We start from the raw sequence: 18,568 nt of genomic DNA on the forward strand, positions 1-18,568 counted from the left end.
AAGATTGGTCGCAGTTCCGGCTCACATATGTGTTTCCACCTCTGGCACTCTTGCCCAGAGTACTGCGCAAAAAATCAGATCCGATTGCAGCCGCGTCATACTCGTCGCCCCAGACTGGCCGAGGAGATCGTGGTACCCGGATCTGTGGCATCTCACGGTCGGCCGACCGTGGTCACTACCAGGCTGGCCAGACTTACTGTCCCAAGGGCCGTTTTTCCATCGGAATTCTGCGGCCCTGAACCTGACTGTGTGGCCATTGAGTCCTGGATCCTAGCGTCTTCAGGATTATCCCAAGGGGTCGTTGCCACCATGAAACAGGCTAGGAAGTCCACCTCTGCTAAGATCTACCACAGAACGTGGAAGATTTTCTTAACCTGGTGCTCGGCTCAGGGAGTGTCTCCCTGGCCATTTGCATTGCCTACTTTTCTTTCCTTCCTGCAATCGGGGTTAGAAAAGGGCTTGTCGCTCGGCTTCCTTAAGGGGGAAGTCTCGGCACTATCCGTGTTTTTTCAGAAGCGTCTAGCACGTCTTTCTAAGGTGCGCACGTTCCTACAGGGGGTCTGTCATATCGTACCCCCGTACAAGCGGCCGTTAGATCCATGGGATCTCAACAGGGTATTAGTTGCTCTCCAGAAGCCGCCTTTCGAGCCTCTGAAGGAAGTTTCCTTTCTCGCCTGTCACAGAAGGTGGCGTTTCTCGTTGCGATCACATCGCTTCGGCGAGTGTCTGAGCTGGCAGCTCTGTCATCCAAGGCTCCCTTCCTGGTGTTCCACCAGGACAAGGTAGTGCTGCGCCCCATTCCGGAGTTTCTCCCTAAGGTCGTATCCTCATTTCATCTTAATCAGGATATATCCTTGCCTTCCTTTTGTCCTCATCCGGTTCACCGGTATGAAAAGGACTTACGTTTGTTAGATCTGGTGAGAGCACTCAGACTCTACATTTCCCGCACGGCGCCCATGCGCCGTTCCGATGCACTTTTTGTCCTTGTCGCTGGTCCGCGCAAGGGGTTGCAGGTTTCTAAAGCCACCCTGGCTCGATGGATCAAAGAACCAATTCTAGAGGCCTACCGTTCTGCGGGGCTTCCGGTTCCTTCAGGGCTAAAAGCCCACTCAACCAGAGCCGTGGGTGCGTCCTGGGCATTACGACACCAGGCTTCGGCTCAACAAGTGTACCAGGCAGCTACCTGGTCCAGTCTGCACACTTTCACCAAGCATTATCAGGTGCATACCTATGCTTCGGCGGATGCCAGCTTAGGTAGAAGAGTCCTGCAGGCGGCAGTGACACCCCCGTAGGGGAGGGCTGTTTTGCAGCCCTAACATGAGGTATTTCTTTACCCACCCAGGGACAGCTTTTGGACGTCCCAATCGTCTGGGTCTCCCAATAGAGCGCTGAAGAAGAAGGGAATTTTGTTACTTACCGTAAATTCCTTTTCTTCTAGCTCTTATTGGGAGACCCAGCACCCGCCCTGTTGTCCTTCGGGATGTTTTTGTTGTTTGCGGGTACACATGTTGTTCATGTTGAACGGTTTTTCAGTTCTCCGATGTTACTCGGAGTTAATTTGTTTAAACCAGTTATTGGCTTTCCTCCTTCTTGCTTTGGCACTAAAACTGGAGAACCCGTGATACCACGGGGGGGTATAGCCAGAAGGGGAGGGGCCTTGCACTTTTTAGTGTAGTGCTTTGTGTGGCCTCCGGAGGCAGTAGCTATACCCCAATCGTCTGGGTCTCCCAATAAGAGCTAGAAGAAAAGGAATTTACGGTAAGTAACAAAATTCCCTTCTTTCTGTTACCTCTCCTCCTCAGCATCCTTCTCCGTTCTTCTCTTCGGCAGCTTTCTTTTGGAGCATTCCTTGAAACCTCTCCTTGGTGTCTTTCAGCTCTGCTCAGCGGCTCTCCTCAGGAGCACAACCCAGTCCTCTCCTCAGGAGCACAACCCAGTCCTCTCCTCAGGAGCTCTCCCCATTCCTCTCCTCAGGAGCTCAACCCATTCCTCTCCTCTGGAGCTCAACCCATTCCTCTCCTCAGGAGCTCAACCCATTCCTCTCCTCAGGAGCTCAACCCATTCCTCTCCTCAGGAGCACAACCCATTCCTCTCCTCAGGAGCACAACCCATTCCTCTCCTCAGGAGCTCAACCCACTCCTCTCCTCAGGAGCACAACCCATTTCTCTCCTCAGGAGCTCAACCCATTCCTCTCCTCAGGAGCTCAACCCATTCCTCTCCTCAGGAGCACAACCCATTTCTCTCCTCAGGAGCTCAACCCATTCCTCTCCTCAGGAGCACAACCCATTCCTCTCCTCAGGAGCACAACCCATTCCTCTCCTCAGGAGCTCTCCCCATTCCTCTCCTCAGGAGCTCTCCCCATTCCTCTCCTCAGGAGCTCTCCCCATTCCTCTCCTCAGGAGTACAACCCATTCCTCTCCTCAGGAGCTCTCCCCATTCCTCTCCTCAGGAGCACAACCCATTCCTCTCCTCAGGAGTACAACCCATTCCTCTCCTCAGGAGCTCTCCCCATTCCTCTCCTCAGGAGCTCTCCCCATTCCTCTCCTCAGAAGCACAACCCATTCCTCTCCTCAGGAGCACAACCCATTCCTCTCCTCAGGAGCACAATCCATTCCTCTCCTCAGGAGCTCAACCCATTCCTCTCCTCAGGAGCTGAACCCATTCCTCTCCTCAGGAGCTCAACCCATTCCTCTCCTCATGAGCACAACCAAATTCCTCTCCTCAGGAGCACAACCTATTCCTCTACTCAGGAGTACAACCCATTCCTCTCCTCAGGAGCTCAACCAATTCCTCTCCTCAGGAGCACAACCCATTTCTCTCATCAGGAGCTCAACCCATTCCTCTCCTCAGGAGCACAACCCATTCCTCTCCTCAGGAGCACAACCCATTCCTCTCCTCAGGAGCTCTCCCCATTCCTCTCCTCAGGAGCTCTCCCCATTCCTCTCCTCAGGAGTACAACCCATTCCTCTCCTCAGGAGCTCTCCCCATTCCTCTCCTCAGGAGCTCTCCCCATTCCTCTCCTCAGGAGCTCTCCCCATTCCTCTCCTCAGGAGCACAACCCATTCCTCTCCTCAGGAGAACAATCCATTCCTCTCCTCAGGAGCTCAACCCATTCCTCTCCTCAGGAGCTGAACCCATTCCTCTCCTCAGGAGCACAACCCATTCCTCTCCTCAGGAGCTCTCCCCATTCCTCTCCTCAGGAGCTCTCCCCATTCCTCTCCTCAGGAGTACAACCCATTCCTCTCCTCAGGAGCTCTCCCCATTCCTCTCCTCAGGAGCTCTCCCCATTCCTCTCCTCAGGAGCTCTCCCCATTCCTCTCCTCAGGAGCACAACCCATTCCTCTCCTCAGGAGCACAATCCATTCCTCTCCTCAGGAGCTCAACCCATTCCTCTCCTCAGGAGCTGAACCCATTCCTCTCCTCAGGAGCTCAACCCATTCCTCTCCTCATGAGCACAACCAAATTCCTCTCCTCAGGAGCACAATCTATTCCTCTCCTCAGGAGTACAACCCATTCCTCTCCTCAGGAGCACAACCCATTCCTCTCCTCAGGAGCACAACCCATTCCTCTCCTCAGGAGCACAACCCATTCCTCTCCTCAGGAGCACAACCCATTCCTCTCCTCAGGAGCACAACCCATTCCTCTCCTCAGGAGCACAACCCATTCCTCTCCTCAGGAGCACAACCCATTCCTCTCCTCAGGAGCACAACCCATTCCTCTCCTCAGGAGCACAACCCATTCCTCTCCTCAGGAGCACAACCCATTCCTCTCCTCATGAGCACAATCCATTCCTCTCCTCAGGAGCTCAACCCATTCCTCTCCTCAGGAGCTGAACCCATTCCTCTCCTCAGGAGCTCAACCCATTCCTCTCCTCAGGAGTACAACCCATTCCTCTCCTCAGGAGCTCAACCCATTCCTCTCCTCATGAGCACAACCAAATTCCTCTCCTCAGGAGCACAATCTATTCCTCTCCTCAGGAGTACAACCCATTCCTCTCCTCAGGAGCACAACCCATTCCTCTCCTCAGGAGCACAACCCATTCCTCTCCTCATGAGCACAACCCATTCCTCTCCTCAGGAGCACAACCCATTCCTCTCCTCAGGAGCTCAACCCATTCCTCTCCTCAGGAGCACAATCCATTCCTCTCCTCAGGAGCACAACCCATTCCTCTCCTCAGGAGCTCAACCCATTCCTCTCCTCAGGAGCACAATCCATTCCTCTCCTTCTCAGCTCTCTCTGTACCTCTCATTGGCCGCTCTCCTCAGCATCTCTCCCCATTCCTCTCCTCAGCATCTCTCCCCATTCCTCTCCTCAGCATCTCTCCCCATTCCTCTCCTCAGCATCTCTCCCCATTCATCTCCTCAGCATCTCTCCCCATTCATCTCCTCCTCAGCTCTCCCCATACCTCTCCTCAGCGGCGCTCCCCATACTTTTTCTCAGCGGCTCTCCCTTGTACCTTTCCTCGGTGGCTCTCCCCCTATAATTTCTCGGTGGCTCTCCCTTGTACCTTTCCTCGGTGGCTCTCCCCATTCCTCTCTTTAGGAGCACTGCCCATACATCTCCTTGACGGCTCTCCCTGTAATGCTCCTCGGTTTTTCTCCCCCTACAGATTCTCGGTGGCTCTCCCTTGTACCTTTCCTTTGTTGGTCTCCCTGTATCTCTCCTCAGGAGCACTTCCCATATGTCTGCTTGTTGGGTCTCCCCGTTCTTTTCTTTGGCTCTCCCTGTACCTCTCCTCAGCGTCTCTGCCCATGCATCTTTTTGGTGGCTCTCCCTTTTTACCTGTCCTTGGTGACTTTCCCAGTGCCTTTCCTTGGATGCATTCCGCATAGCTCTTAACAGCTTCTTCTCCTCGGGAACACTTTACATATGACTCCTCGCCGCTCTCCTTGTACCTCTTCTTAGCGGCTCTCCCTGTACCTCTTCTCAACAGCTCTCTCGCGTACCTTTCCTCAGTGTCTCGACCTGTACCTCTCCTCGGCAGCATTCCCCAAAATTTTCCTTGGAGGCTCACCCTACGCTTCTCCTCGACAGCTCTCTCTCTCTACATCTCTCTTTTCTAGCGCTCCCCGTTTCTTTCCTCTCCAGCTCTCCCTGTAGTTTTCCTTGACGGCTCTCTACACCTCTCCTCTCCAGCTATCCCTGTAGCTTTCCTTGGCGGCTCTCTCTACACCTCTTCAGCTCTCCCTGTAGCTTTCCTTGGCGGCTCTCTACACCTCTTCAGCTCTCCCTGTAGTTTTCCTTGGCGGCTCTCTCTACACCTCTTCAGCTCTCCCTGTAGTTTTCCTTGGCGGCTCTCTCTACACCTCTTCAGCTCTCCCTGTAGCTTCCCTTGGCTGCTCTCTACACCTCTTCAGCTCTCCCTGTAGCTTCCCTTGGCGACTCTCTCTACACCTCTCCTCTTCAGCTCTCCCCGTACCTCTCCTTGACGGCTCTCTCTACACCTCTCTTCTCCAGCTCTCCCCGTACCTCTCCTTGACGGCTCTCTACACCTCTCCTCTCCAGCTCTCCTCGTACCTCTCCTTGACGGCTCTCTATACCTCTCTTCTCCAGCTCTCCTTGTAGCTTTCCTTGGTGGCTCTCTCTACACCTCTCCTCTCCAGCTATCCCTGTAGCTTTCCTTGGCGGCTCTCTCTACACTTCTCTTCTCCAGCTCTCCTCGTACCTCTCCTTGACGGCTCTCTATACCTCTCTTCTCCAGCTCTCCTCGTAGCTTTCCTTGGCGGCTCTCTACACCTCTCTTCTCCAGCTCTCCTTGTAGCTTTCCTTGGTGGCTCTCTACACCTCTCCTCTCCAGCTCTCCTCGTACCTCTCCTTGACCTCTCCTCTCCAGCTCTCCCTGTAGCTTTCCTTGGTGGCTCTCTACACCTCTCCTCTCCAGCTCTCCCTGTAGCTTCCCTTGGCGGCTCTCTACACCTCTCTTCTCCAGCTCTCCTCGTACCTCTCCTTGACGGCTCTCTATACCTCTCTTCTCCAGCTCTCCCTGTAGCTTTCCTTGGCCGCTCTCTACACCTCTCCTCTCCAGCTCTCCCCGTAGCTTTCCTTGGCGGCTCTCTACACCTCTCTTCTCCAGCTCTCCTCGTACCTCTCCTTGACAGCTCTCTATACCTCTCTTCTCCAGTTCTCCCTGTAGCTTTCCTTGGCCGCTCTCTACACCTCTCCTCTCCAGCTCTCCCCGTAGCTTCCCTTGGCGGCTCTCTACACCTCTCTTCTCCAGCTCTCCCTGTACCTCTCCTTGACGGCTCTCTATACCTCTCTTCTCCAGCTCTCCTCGTAGCTTTCCTTGACGGCTCTCTACACCTCTCTTCTCCAGCTCTCCTCGTACCTCTCCTTGGCGGCTCCCTATACCTCTCTTCTCCAGCTCTCCTCGTACCTCTCCTTGACTGCTCTCTATACCTCTCTTCTCCAGCTCTCCTCGTACCTCTCTTTGACGGCTCTCTATACCTCTCTTCTCCAGCTCTCCTCGTAGCTTTCCTTGGCGGCTCTCTACACCTCTCTTCTCCAGCTCTCCTCGTAGCTTTCCTTGGCAGCTCTCTACACCTCTCTTCTCCAGCTCTCCTCGTACCTCTCCTTGACTGCTCTCTATACCTCTCTTCTCCAGCTCTCCACGTACCTCTCCTTGGCGGCTCCCTATACCTCTCTTCTCCAGCTCTCCTCGTACCTCTCCTTGACTGCTCTCTATACCTCTCTTCTCCAGCTCTCCTCGTACCTCTCTTTGACGGCTCTCTATACCTCTCTTCTCCAGCTCTCCTCGTACCTCTCCTTGACGGCTGTCTACACCTCTCTTCTCCAGCTCTCCCTGTAGCTTTCCTTGGCGGCTCTCTATACCTCTCTTCTCCAGCTCTCCTCGTAGCTTTCCTTGGCGGCTCTCTACACCTCTCTTCTCCAGCTCTCCTCGTAGCTTTCCTTGGCAGCTCTCTACACCTCTCTTCTCCAGCTCTCCCCGTACCTCTCCTTGACGGCTCTCTATACCTCTCTTCTCCAGCTCTCCTCGTACCTCTCCTTGACGGCTCTCTACACCTCTCTTCTCCAGCTCTCCCTGTAGCTTTCCTTGGCGGCTCTCTATACCTCTCTTCTCCAGCTCTCTCTGTAGCTTTCCTTGGCGGCTCTCTATACCTCTCTTCTCCAGCTCTCCCTGTAGCTTTCCTTGGCGGCTCTCTATACCTCTCTTCTCCAGCTCTCCCTGTAGCTTTCCTTGGCGGCTCTCTATACCTCTCTTCTCCAGCTCTCTCTGTAGCTTTCCTTGGCGGCTCTCTACACCTCTCCTCTCCAGCTCTCCCTGTAGCTTTCCTTGGCGGCTCTCTACACCTCTCCTCTCCAGCTCTCCCTGTAGCTTTCCTTGGCGGCTCTCTACACCTCTCTTCTCCAGCTCTCCCTGTAGCTTTCCTTGGCGGCTCTCTACACCTCTCTTCTCCAGCTCTCCCTGTAGCTTTCCTTGGCGGCTCTCTACACCTCTCCTCTCCAGCTCTCCCTGTAGCTTTCCTTGGCGGCTCTCTACACCTCTCCTCTCCAGCTCTCCCTGTAGCTTTCCTTGGCGGCTCTCTACACCTCTCCAGCTCTCCTCGTAGCTTTCCTTGGCGGCTCTCTACACCTCTCCTCTCCGGCTCTCCTCGTACCTCTCCCGCCGCTGCTTTCCTTGTACCTTCTCCCGCCGCTGCTTTCCCTCCCATTGGCTCGTTTTCTTTTTCTGGGCCTCCGGTGTTGACGTTCTTCACATGGCCCCGGGCCGTTGTGTGATGCATAAAACCCAGATTCTTAGCGCCAGTGTCCTGTATTGTGCCCCCCACGTGACCGCTTGTGACTTAGTGAAGAACGGTAACACCAGAGGACAAAGGAAGACGGCAGAGGAGCCGATGCGAGGAGCGGCGGTGGCCGGTGAGGAGAGGGCCGTGTACAGGGGGTGTAAATTATTTTTTTAACTTTTTCCCAATTTCCGGAAAGCGATTCACAAAAAATTGTCAGAAAGTTGATTATTTTGGATGGATCCGCTCATCTGCAGCGATGGTCAGATGGGGCAGGGATGAATCCCCTGTCACACGCTGAGGCCAATGTCATCGGAAGTCAGGAGCCATCAGGACATTGTCATACGTTTCACCTGAACTGACACATTGTAACAAACTGTTAGGACAGGACGGAGGTTTCATAGGGGATTGTTCAGACTGATAGGTTTAGGCTGTGAGATGTTTCATGTCTGGACGGGGATTTGGCCTCTAGGTGTGAATATTCCTGTTTGCGCGCGTCGTTCTTCGTTATCGCCGTCTCTGTCCGGTTTGTGCGGCACCGGTCATTCCTCCGTTTCTCTGTTCCAGGTGAAGGCGGGGTGGATGGGGACGGGGACGTCACTCGTCCGGAGAACATCACAGCCTTCCGCAACTTTGTCATGGACAACACAGATCACAAGGGCGTGCACTTCATGATGGCCGACGGGGTATGTGCGAGAAAGCAGCGGCGCTGCCTGCGGTTATGCAGGAAAGCTGCCCACGGGATGGACACTCGGTTCTTAGCTGAGGCTCCGCTTTCTTCTTCTTCCAGGGATTCTCTGTGGAAGGTCAAGAAAATATCCAGGAGATTCTCAGCAAACAGCTGCTGCTCTGCCAGTTCCTGGTGGGCCTGTCCGTCGTCAGGATAGGTGAAGCCCGCCCGTCTGTGGTGCCGCTGCTAGTCCTCTGCCCGATGGTCTGTACTTTCTGACACTTCTCTGTTTCTTTCTTATCAAACCAGGAGGACATTTCATCTGTAAGACCTTTGACCTGTTCACCCCATTCAGTGTCGGCCTCATCTACCTGCTGTACTGCTGCTTTGACCGCGTGTCTCTCTTCAAGTCGGTCCACAAGCCGGCCGGCGAACTCTGAACGGTGAGAAGCCACGCACCGGCCATATTACATTACTGATCCCGAGTTACCTCCTGTATTATACTCCAGAGCTGCACTCACTATTCTGCTGGTGCAGTCACTGTGTACATACTTTACATTACTGATCCTGAGTTACCTCCTGTATTATACTCCAGAGCTGCACTCACTATTCTGCTGGTGCAGTCACTGTGTATATACATTACATTACTGATCCTGAGTTACCTCCTGTATTATACTCCAGAGCTGCACTCACTATTCTGCTGGTGCAGTCACTGTGTACATACTTTACATTACTGATCCTGAGTTACCTCCTGTATTATACTCCAGGGCTGCACTCACTATTCTGCTGGTGTAGTCACTGTGTACATACATTACATTACTGATCCCGAGTTACCTCCTGTATTATACTCCAGAGCTGCACTCACTATTCTGCTGGTGCAGTCACTGTGTACATACTTTACATTACTGATCCTGAGTTACCTCCTGTATTATACTCCAGAGCTGCACTCACTATTCTGCTGGTGCAGTCACTGTGTATATACATTACATTACTGATCCTGAGTTACCTCCTGTATTATACTCCAGAGCTGCACTCACTATTCTGCTGGTGCAGTCACTGTGTACATACTTTACATTACTGATCCTGAGTTACCTCCTGTATTATACTCCAGAGCTGCACTCACTATTCTGCTGGTGCAGTCACTGTGTACATACATTACATTACTGATGCTGAGTTACCTCCTGTATTATACTCCAGAGCTACACTCACTATTCTGCTGGAGCAATCACTGTGCACATACATTACATTTCTTCGGCGCTCCATTGGGAGACCCAGACGATTTGGGTGTATAGCACTGCCTCCGGAGGCCCACACAAAGCAATTACACTAAAAAGTGTAAGGCCCCTCCCCTTCTGGCTATACACCCCCAGTGGGATCACTGGCTCACCAGTTTTCTGCTTTGTGCGAAGGAGGTCAGACATCCATGCATAAGCTCCACTGTTCAGTCAGCAGTAGCTGCTGACTATATCGGATGGAAGAAAAGAGGGCCCATACTAGGGCCCCCAGCATGCTCCCTTCTCACCCCACTTGTGGTTTGTAAGGTTGAGGTACCTATTGCGGGTACGGAGGCTGGAGCCCACATGCTGTTTTCCTTCCCCATCCCCCTGAGGGGCTCTGAGGAAGTGGGATCTTTCCGGCCACCAAGCCCTGAGGCCGGGCTCCATCCACAGACCCATAGAACCTGCTGGATGTGGAGCGGGAGTGCCGTTCAGGGACAAGGCCCTGCAACTTTCAGGTACTCTGTGTCCCCGTATGGCAGGCCACGCACACTCCAGGCTTGCTGGGTGTGCTAGTGCGCCGGGGACTGTAGCGCTGTGCGCTGGGCTTATAGTCCCTGCAGATTACTGGGGGACTTTACGTGTGGGGGCCGCCGCGCCGACCGCCCCTGGAGCGGCGGCGCAGCTGCGACTTGTAGTGCGCCGGGGACGCGCCGACCGCGCTTTTACGGCGGCGGCGCTTCTAACTTTAGTCCCCGGCTTTTGCGGCCTAGCGCCGCTTCGTTCCCGCCCCCACCCTGTCACTCAGGGACAGGGAGAGACGCTGTTCTATAGCAGCGCCGAGGGCTGGAGCCTTATTTGCATTCTCCAGCCCCCTTTACTAGACACAGTGGGCGCCGGGTTCCCGCTCTTGTCTCGGGCACGCCCTCGGCCCGCCCCTCTCCTCTGGACGCCGGCAGCCATTCCGGCACGCAGAGCGGGAAAACGGAGACACTGAGCTACCAGCACAGGATTCCGGCGCCACACACCCGCTTTTGTGCGGGCGGTAAGCGGCAACTAAAGTGCTGACCCACTAATGCCGAAGTGTCCTGTTGTACTTTTGTACGGTCGCTATTCAGGATGCAGACCTAGAAACAGCAGCAAAAGATCAGGGGTGCTAAAGCACAGACTCTATATGCTGCTTGTCTTGCATGTGCTGCGGTGTCATGTGTCCTTTATGCTTGTATGCTTTACATTGCACTGTAAGGGCTATTCTTGGCTGTCTACCCGCCTAGATGGCTAGACAGCGGCAGCAAACAGCAATGGTGCTAAGGCACAAGCTTTCAATGCTGCTTGGATTGCATGTACTGCAGAGTTTATTTCTTCAGCGCTCTATTGGGAGACCCAGACGATTGGGGTATAGCTACTGCCCTCCGGAGGCCACACAAAGCACTACACTAAAAAGTGCAAGGCCCCTCCCCTTCTGGCTATACCCCCCCGTGGTATCACGGGTTCTCCAGTTTTCAAGCTTTGTGCGAAGGAGGTCAGACATCCACGCATAGCTCCACAGATTTTAGTCAGCAGTAGCTGCTGACTATTTCGGATGGAAGAAAAGAGGGCCCATATAGGGCCCCCAGCATGCTCCCTTCTCACCCGTGGATGGTGTTGTAAGGTTGAGGTACCTATTGCTGGTACAGGGGCTGGAGCCCCACATGCTGTTTCTTCAGCGCTCTATTGGGAGACCCAGACGATTGGGGTATAGCTACTGCCCTCTGGAGGCCACACAAAGCACTACACTAAAAGTGCAAGGCCCCTCCCTCTCTGGCTATACCCCCCCGTGGTATCACGGGTACTCCAGTTTTAGCTTTGTGTGCGAAGGAGGTCAGACATTCCACGCATAGCTCCACAGATTTTAGTCAGCAGTAGCTGCTGACTAGTTCGGATGGAAGAAAAGAGGACACATATAGTGTTCCCAGCATGCTCCCTTCTCACCCCTGGATGGTGTTGTAAGGTTGAGGTACCTATTGCTGGTACAGGGCTGGAGCCTGACATGCTGTTTTTCCTTCCACATCCCCTTGGGGGTTCTGTGGAAGTGGGATCCTGCCGGCCTCAAAGCTCTGTCGCCGGGCTCCATCCACAGACCCATCAGAACCTGATGGATACGGAGCAGGAGTACCATCAGGGACCGGGCCCTGCATCATACAGGTACTCTGTGTCCCCGGCAGGCACAGACACACTCCGGGCTGGCTGGGTGTTGTAGTGCGCCGGGGACCGTACACTGAGCTGGTGTTCCTACAGTCATCTGGGGGACTTTGTGTTCTGGGAACGCAGCGCCGACCCTCACTGGACCGGGCGGCGCTGCTGTGACTTGTGGTGCGCCGGGGATACGCCGACCGCGCTTTTACGGCGGCGGCGTTTATAACTCTAGTCCCCGGCTTTTGGGCCTAGGACGCCGGCAGCTCCGATCGTTCCCGCCCCCACCCTGTCAATCAGGGTAGGGGAGAGACGCTGTTTCACGGCAGCGAGGAGGGCTGGAGCCTGATTTACATGCTCCAGCCCTCACACTAGGCACAGAGGGAGCAGGCTTCCCGCTCTTGGTCAGGAACGCCCAGGGCCCGCCCCCCTTCTTCCCTCAGGACGCCGGCAGCCATTACATGCATGGCTGGCTGGAAGAAGGACGCAAGGCTCTGGGAGACCTAGACTGAGGGGCTTTGGAAGACCACACACCCGCTCTTTAGCGGGCGGTAAGCGGCTTTTCAGCTGGCCCCTCTAGTGCCTCAGTGTATGTTAGTGTATTGTGTCACTGGACATAGAGATTTATTGATTTCTTGCACTGTAAGGTCGCTTCCTGGCTGAATACCCCAGATCGCTCTGAGGAAGCAGCAGCATGTCATCCACAAGACGCAAAGCTGCCAAGGCTAGGGCTGTGTGCACTGTGTGTGCTGCTTGTGGGACTGCTCTACCAGCAGGTTCCAAAGACCCCCATTGTGTGCAATGCTCAGATCCGGTGCTGCTTCGCCAGCCGGAGTCAGGAGAGATAGTGACCCAGGCTGAGACGCCTGTAAGTCCTGCCCCGGTGTCAGGGTCAGACTTTGCCACAGGGCTCAGGGGACGTGGACTCAGCAGGAGTCCACCCTTCAGATCAATGTTCTGGAAATCAGGGCAGTGTATCTTGCCCTACTGGCCTTCCAACAGTGGCTGGAAGGAAAGCAGATCCGAATCCAATCGGACAACTCCACAGCGGTGGCATACATCAACCACCAAGGAGGGACGCGCAGCCGGCAAGCCTTTCAGGAAGTCCGGCGCATTCTGAATTGGGTGGAGGACACAGCATCCACCATATCCGCGGTTCACATCCCGGGCGTAGAAAACTGGGAAGCAGACTTCCTCAGTCGCCAGGGCATGGACGCAGGGGAATGGTCCCTTCACCCGGACGTGTTTCAGGAAATCTGTCGCCGATGGGGAGTGCCGGACGTCGACCTAATGGCGTCTCGGCACAACAACAAGGTCCCGGCATTCATGGCGCGGTCGCGAGATCAAAGAGCGCTGGCGGCAGACGCCTTGGTGCAAGATTGGTCGCACTTCCGTCTCCCATATGTATTCCCGCCTCTGGCACTCTTGCCCAGAGTACTACGCAAGATCAGATCCGATTGCAGCCGCATCATACTCGTCGCCCCAGACTGGCCGAGGAGATCGTGGTATCCGGATCTGTGGCATCTCACGGTCGGCCGACCGTGGTCGCTTCCAGACCGTCCAGACCTGCTGTCTCAAGGGCCGTTTTTCCATCAGAATTCTGCGGCCCTGAACCTGACTGTGTGGCCATTGAGTCCTGGATCCTATCGTCAACAGGATTATCCCAGGGAGTGGTAGCCACAATGAGACAAGCTAGGAAGTCAACTTCTGCTAAGATCTACCACAGAACGTGGAAGATTTTCTTAACCTGGTGCTCTGCTCAGGGAGTGTCTCCCTGGCCATTTGCATTGCCCATTTTTCTATCTTTCCTGCAATCAGGGTTGGAAAAGGGCTTGTCGCTCGGCTCCCTTAAAGGGCAAGTCTCGGCACTATCCGTGTTTTTTCAGAAGCGTCTAGCACGTCTTCCTAAGGTGCGCACGTTCCTGCAGGGGGTCTGTCATATTGTGCCCCCGTACAAGCGGCCGTTGGATCCATGGGATCTGAACAGGGTACTAGTGGCTCTCCAGAAGCCGCCCTTCGAGCCTCTCAAAGAAGTTTCTTTTTCTCGCCTGTCACAGAAAGTGGCGTTTCTTGTTGCGATCACATCGCTTCGGCGAGTGTCTGAGCTGGCTGCTCTGTCATCCAAGGCTCCCTTCTTGGTGTTCCACCAGGACAAGGTTGTGCTGCGCCCCATTCCGGAGTTTCTCCCTAAGGTCGTATCCTCGTTTCATCTTAATCAGGATATATCATTGCCTTCCTTTTATCCTCATCCGGTTCACCGGTATGAAAGGGACTTGCGTTTGCTAGATCTGGTGAGAGCACTCAGGATCTACATTTCCCGCACGGCGCCCATGCGCCGTTCCGATGCACTTTTTGTCCTTGTCGCCGGTCCGCGCAAGGGGTTGCAGGCTTCTAAAGCCACCTTGGCTCGATGGATCAAAGAACCAATTATAGAGGCCTACCGTTCTGCTGGGCTTCCGGTTCCTTCAGGGCTAAAAGCCCACTCAACCAGAGCCGTAGGTGCGTCCTGGGCATTTCGGCACCAGGCTTCGGCTCAACAGGTGTGTCAGGCGGCTACCTGGTCGAGTCTGCACACGTTCACCAAGCATTATCAGGTGCATACCTATGCTTCGGCGGATGCCAGCTTAGGTAGAAGAGTCCTGCAGGCGGCAGTGACATCCCCGTAGGGGGGGGCTGTTTTGCAGCTCTAACATGAGGTATTTCTTTACCCACCCAGGGACAGCTTTTGGACGTCCCAATCGTCTGGGTCTCCCAATAGAGCGCTGAAGAAGAAGGGAATTTTGTTACTTACCGTAAATTCCTTTTCTTCTAGCTCTTATTGGGAGACCCAGCACCCGCCGTGTTGTCCTTCGGGATTGTTTTTTGCTGTTTGCGGGTACACATGTTGTTCATGTTGAACGGTTTTTCAGTTCTCCGATGTTACTCGGAGTTAATTTGTTTAAACCAGTTGTTGGCTTCCTCCTTCTTGCTTTGGCACTAAAACTGGAGTACCCGTGATACCACGGGGGGGTATAGCCAGAGGGGGAGGGGCCTTGCACTTTTAGTGTAGTGCTTTGTGTGGCCTCCAGAGGGCAGTAGCTATACCCCAATCGTCTGGGTCTCCCAATAAGAGCTAGAAGAAAAGGAATTTACGGTAAGTAACAAAATTCCCTTCTTTCCTTCCACATCCCCTTGTAGGGCTCTGTGGAAGTGGGATCCTGCCGGCCTCTAAGCTCTGACGCCGGGCTCCATCCACAGACCCAGTTGAACCTGATGGATACGGAGCAGGAGTACAATCAGGGACATGGCCCTGCATCATACAGGTACTCTGTGTCCCCGGCAGGCACAGACACACTCCGGGCTGGCTGGGTGTTGTAGTGCGCCGGGGACCGTAACGTTGGAGTTAGTGTTCCTACAGTTTACTGGGGGACTTGGTGTTGTGGGAACGCAGCGCCGACCCCCACTGGACCGGGCGGCGCTGCTGTGACTTGTGGTGCGCCGGGGACACGCCGACCGCGCTTTTACGGCGGCGGCGTTTATAAATCCAGTCCCCGGCTTTTGCGGCCTAGCTCCGCTTCGTTCCCGCCCCCACCCTGTCAATCAGGGTAGGGGAGAGACGCTGTTTCGCAGCAGCGACGAGGGCTGGAGCCTGATTTACATGCTCCAGCCCTCTCACTAGGCACAGAGGGAAGCAGGCTTCCCGCTCTTAGTCAGGAACGCCCAGGGCCCGCCCCCCCTCCTCTCCCAGGACGCCGGCAGCCATTACATGCAGTCTGGCTGGAGGAAGGACGCAAGGCTCTGGGAGACCTGGACTAGGGGGCTTTTGGCGACCACACACCCGCTCTTAAGCGGGCGGTAAGCGGCTTTTCAGCTGGCCCCTCTAGTGCCTCAGTGTGTATTGGTGTACTGTGTCACCAGATATATATATTTAGTTATTTCTTGCACTGTGAGGTCGCTTCCTGGCTAGACCCCAGATCGCTCTGAGGAGGCAGCAACATGTCATCCACAAAACGCAAGGCTGCCAAGGCTAGGGCTGTGTACACTGCGTGTGCTGCATGTGGGGCTGCTCTACCAGCAGGTTCCAAAGACCCCCATTGTGTGCAATGCTCAGATCCGGTGCTGCTTCGCCAGCCGGAGTCAGGAGAGATAGTGACCCAGGCTGAGACGCCTGTAAGTCCTGCCCCGGTGTCAGGGACAGACTTTGCAGTTTTTGCTGATGGAATATCTGTGACTATGGCAAAGATCCTTGAAACTTTGCAATCCATGTCTGGGGCTCAGTCTATGGACACGGCGAGGTCTCTGTCCTCTAATCCCCCTCAGTTGGAATTAATCCAGACTGCAAGGGGGTCCCCGGCTTCCCAGGCTGAGTATTATGACTCAGATGATAGCCCCAGCCACCCTAAGCGAGCTCGCTGGGAAAGACCCTCAACGTCATCACACTGCTCAGGGTCTCAGCGCAATCAGTCGCCCTGTGATGCGTCTGAAGAGAGTGATCAGGAGTCTTATCCTGGAACCCCTCTCAATCTGGATACCCCGGATGGGGACGCCATGGTAAACGATCTTATCTCAGCCATCAATAGACTGTTGGATATTTCTCCCCCAGCTCCTTCTGCAGAGGAGGCAGCTGCAGAGCAGGAGAAGTTTCGTTTCCTCTATCCCAAGCGTAAATTGAGTGCCTTCTTGGATCACTCTGACTTCAGAGAATCAATCCAGAAACACGACGCTCATCCTGAAAGGCGTTTCTCTAAACGTTCTAAGGATACACGTTTTCCTTTCCCCCCTGATGTGGTCAAGCGCTGGACCCAGTGTCCAAAAGTAGACCCCCCGATTTCCAAACTTGCAGCTAGATCCATAGTTGCAGTGGAGGATGGCGCTTCACTTAAGGATGCCAATGACAGACAGATGGTCCTTTGGTTAAAATCTGTCTATGAAGCTATCGGCGCGTCGTTTGCTCCAGCATTCGCAGCCGTATGGGCACTCCAAGCTATTTCAGCTGGTTTAGCAAAAGTGGATGCTATCATACATCCAGCGGCGCCGCAAGTGGCGTCCCTTACCTCGCAGATGTCTGCGTTTGCGTCTTACGCTATCAATGCGGTCCTAGAATCTACCAGCCGCACCTCAATGGCGTCCGCCAATTCGGTAGTTTTGCGCAGAGCCTTGTGGTTAAAGGACTGGAAAGCAGATGCTGGTTCCAAAAAATGTTTAACCAGCTTGCCTTTATCTAGAGATAGACTGTTTGGCGAGCCATTGGCTGACATCATTAAACAGTCCAAGGGTAAAGACTCTTCCTTACCTCAGCCCAGATCAAGCAAACCTCAGCAGAAAAAATGGCAGCAGAGGTTTCAGTCCTTTCGAGGTTCGGGCAAGACACAATTCTCCTCGTCCAAAGGGACTCAGAGGACGCAAAGAGTCTCAGATTCCTGGCAGGCTCACGCACGCCCCAAGAAAGCAAATGGAGGAACCGCTTCCAAAGCAGCTACCTCATGACTTCCAGCCCCCCCCCTCCGCATCTCCGGTTGGGGGCAGGCTCTCCCGCTTTTCCGACATTTGGACGTCACAGGTCAAAGACCGGTGGGTGACAAACATTTTGTCTCGCGGGTACAGAATCGAGTTCAGTTCTCGTCCTCCAGCTCGGTTCTTCAGAACCTCCCCACATCCAGACCGAGCAGATGCCCTGCTGCAGGCGGTGGACTCCCTAAGAGCGGAAGGAGTAGTGGTTCCTGTACCGCCTCAGGAACAAGGGCGAGGGTTTTACTCCAATCTCTTTGTGGTTCCAAAAAAGGACGGCTCGTTCCGTCCTGTTCTGGATCTAAAGCTGCTCAACAAACATGTGCACGCCAGACGGTTCCGGATGGAAACCCTCCGCTCTGTCGTTGCCTCAATGTCTCAAGGAGACTTCCTTGCCTCAATAGACATCAAAGATGCTTATCTCCACGTGCCAATTGCTACAGAACATCAACGTTTTCTACGTTTTGTGATAGGAAACGACCATCTTCAGTTCGTAGCTCTGCCATTCGGTCTGGCGACAGCCCCCCGGGTCTTCACCAAGGTCATGGCGGCGGTGGTAGCAGTCTTGCACTCTCAGGGACACTCGGTGATCCCTTACCTAGACGATCTACTTGTCAAGGCACCCTCTCAAGAGGCATGCCAACTCAGTCTACATGCTACGCTGGAGACTCTACAGACGTTCGGATGGATCATCAACTTTCCAAAGTCGAATCTGTCACCGTCACAGTCGCTAACGTATCTTGGCATGGAGTTTCATACTCGAGCAGCGAGAGTGAAGCTTCCGCTGAACAAGCAGCGGTCCCTACAGGCAGGGGTGCAATCCCTCCTTCAAGGCCAGTCGCACCCCTTACGGCGCCTCATGCACTTCCTCGGGAAGATGGTGGCAGCCATGGAAGCAGTTCCCTTTGCGCAGTTTCATCTGCGCCCACTTCAATGGGACATTCTCCGCCAATGGGACGGGAAGTCAACGTCCCTGGACAGGAAAGTCTCTCTCTCCCAGACGGCCAAGGACTCTCTACAATGGTGGCTCCTTCCCACCTCATTGTCTCAGGGAAGATCCTTCCTGCCCCCATCCTGGGCAGTGGTCACGACAGATGCGAGTCTGTCAGGGTGGGGAGCAGTGTTTCTCCACCACAGGGCCCAGGGGACGTGGACTCCGCAGGAGTCCACCCTTCAGATCAATGTTCTGGAAATCAGGGCAGTGTATCTTGCCCTACTGGCCTTCCAACAGTGGCTGGAAGGAAAGCAGATCCGAATCCAGTCGGACAACTCCACAGCGG

General features: G+C 54.5%; 1 protein-coding gene across 1 annotated transcript in view; it reads left to right on the forward strand.

The window, feature by feature from the left end:
- The window catches only part of CMTR1 (cap methyltransferase 1), a 93,219-nt gene that overhangs the window by 18,796 nt on the left and 55,855 nt on the right, over positions 1-18,568 (forward strand). The window contains 4 exon segments of the mRNA XM_075338976.1: positions 8,310-8,428; positions 8,533-8,629; positions 8,722-8,828; positions 8,830-8,855. Of these exon segments, the coding sequence (XP_075195091.1) occupies positions 8,310-8,428; positions 8,533-8,629; positions 8,722-8,828; positions 8,830-8,855 (349 nt within the window).

This window comes from Anomaloglossus baeobatrachus, chromosome 3, assembly GCF_048569485.1.
Source record: "Anomaloglossus baeobatrachus isolate aAnoBae1 chromosome 3, aAnoBae1.hap1, whole genome shotgun sequence".
Taxonomy (NCBI): domain Eukaryota; kingdom Metazoa; phylum Chordata; class Amphibia; order Anura; family Aromobatidae; genus Anomaloglossus; species Anomaloglossus baeobatrachus.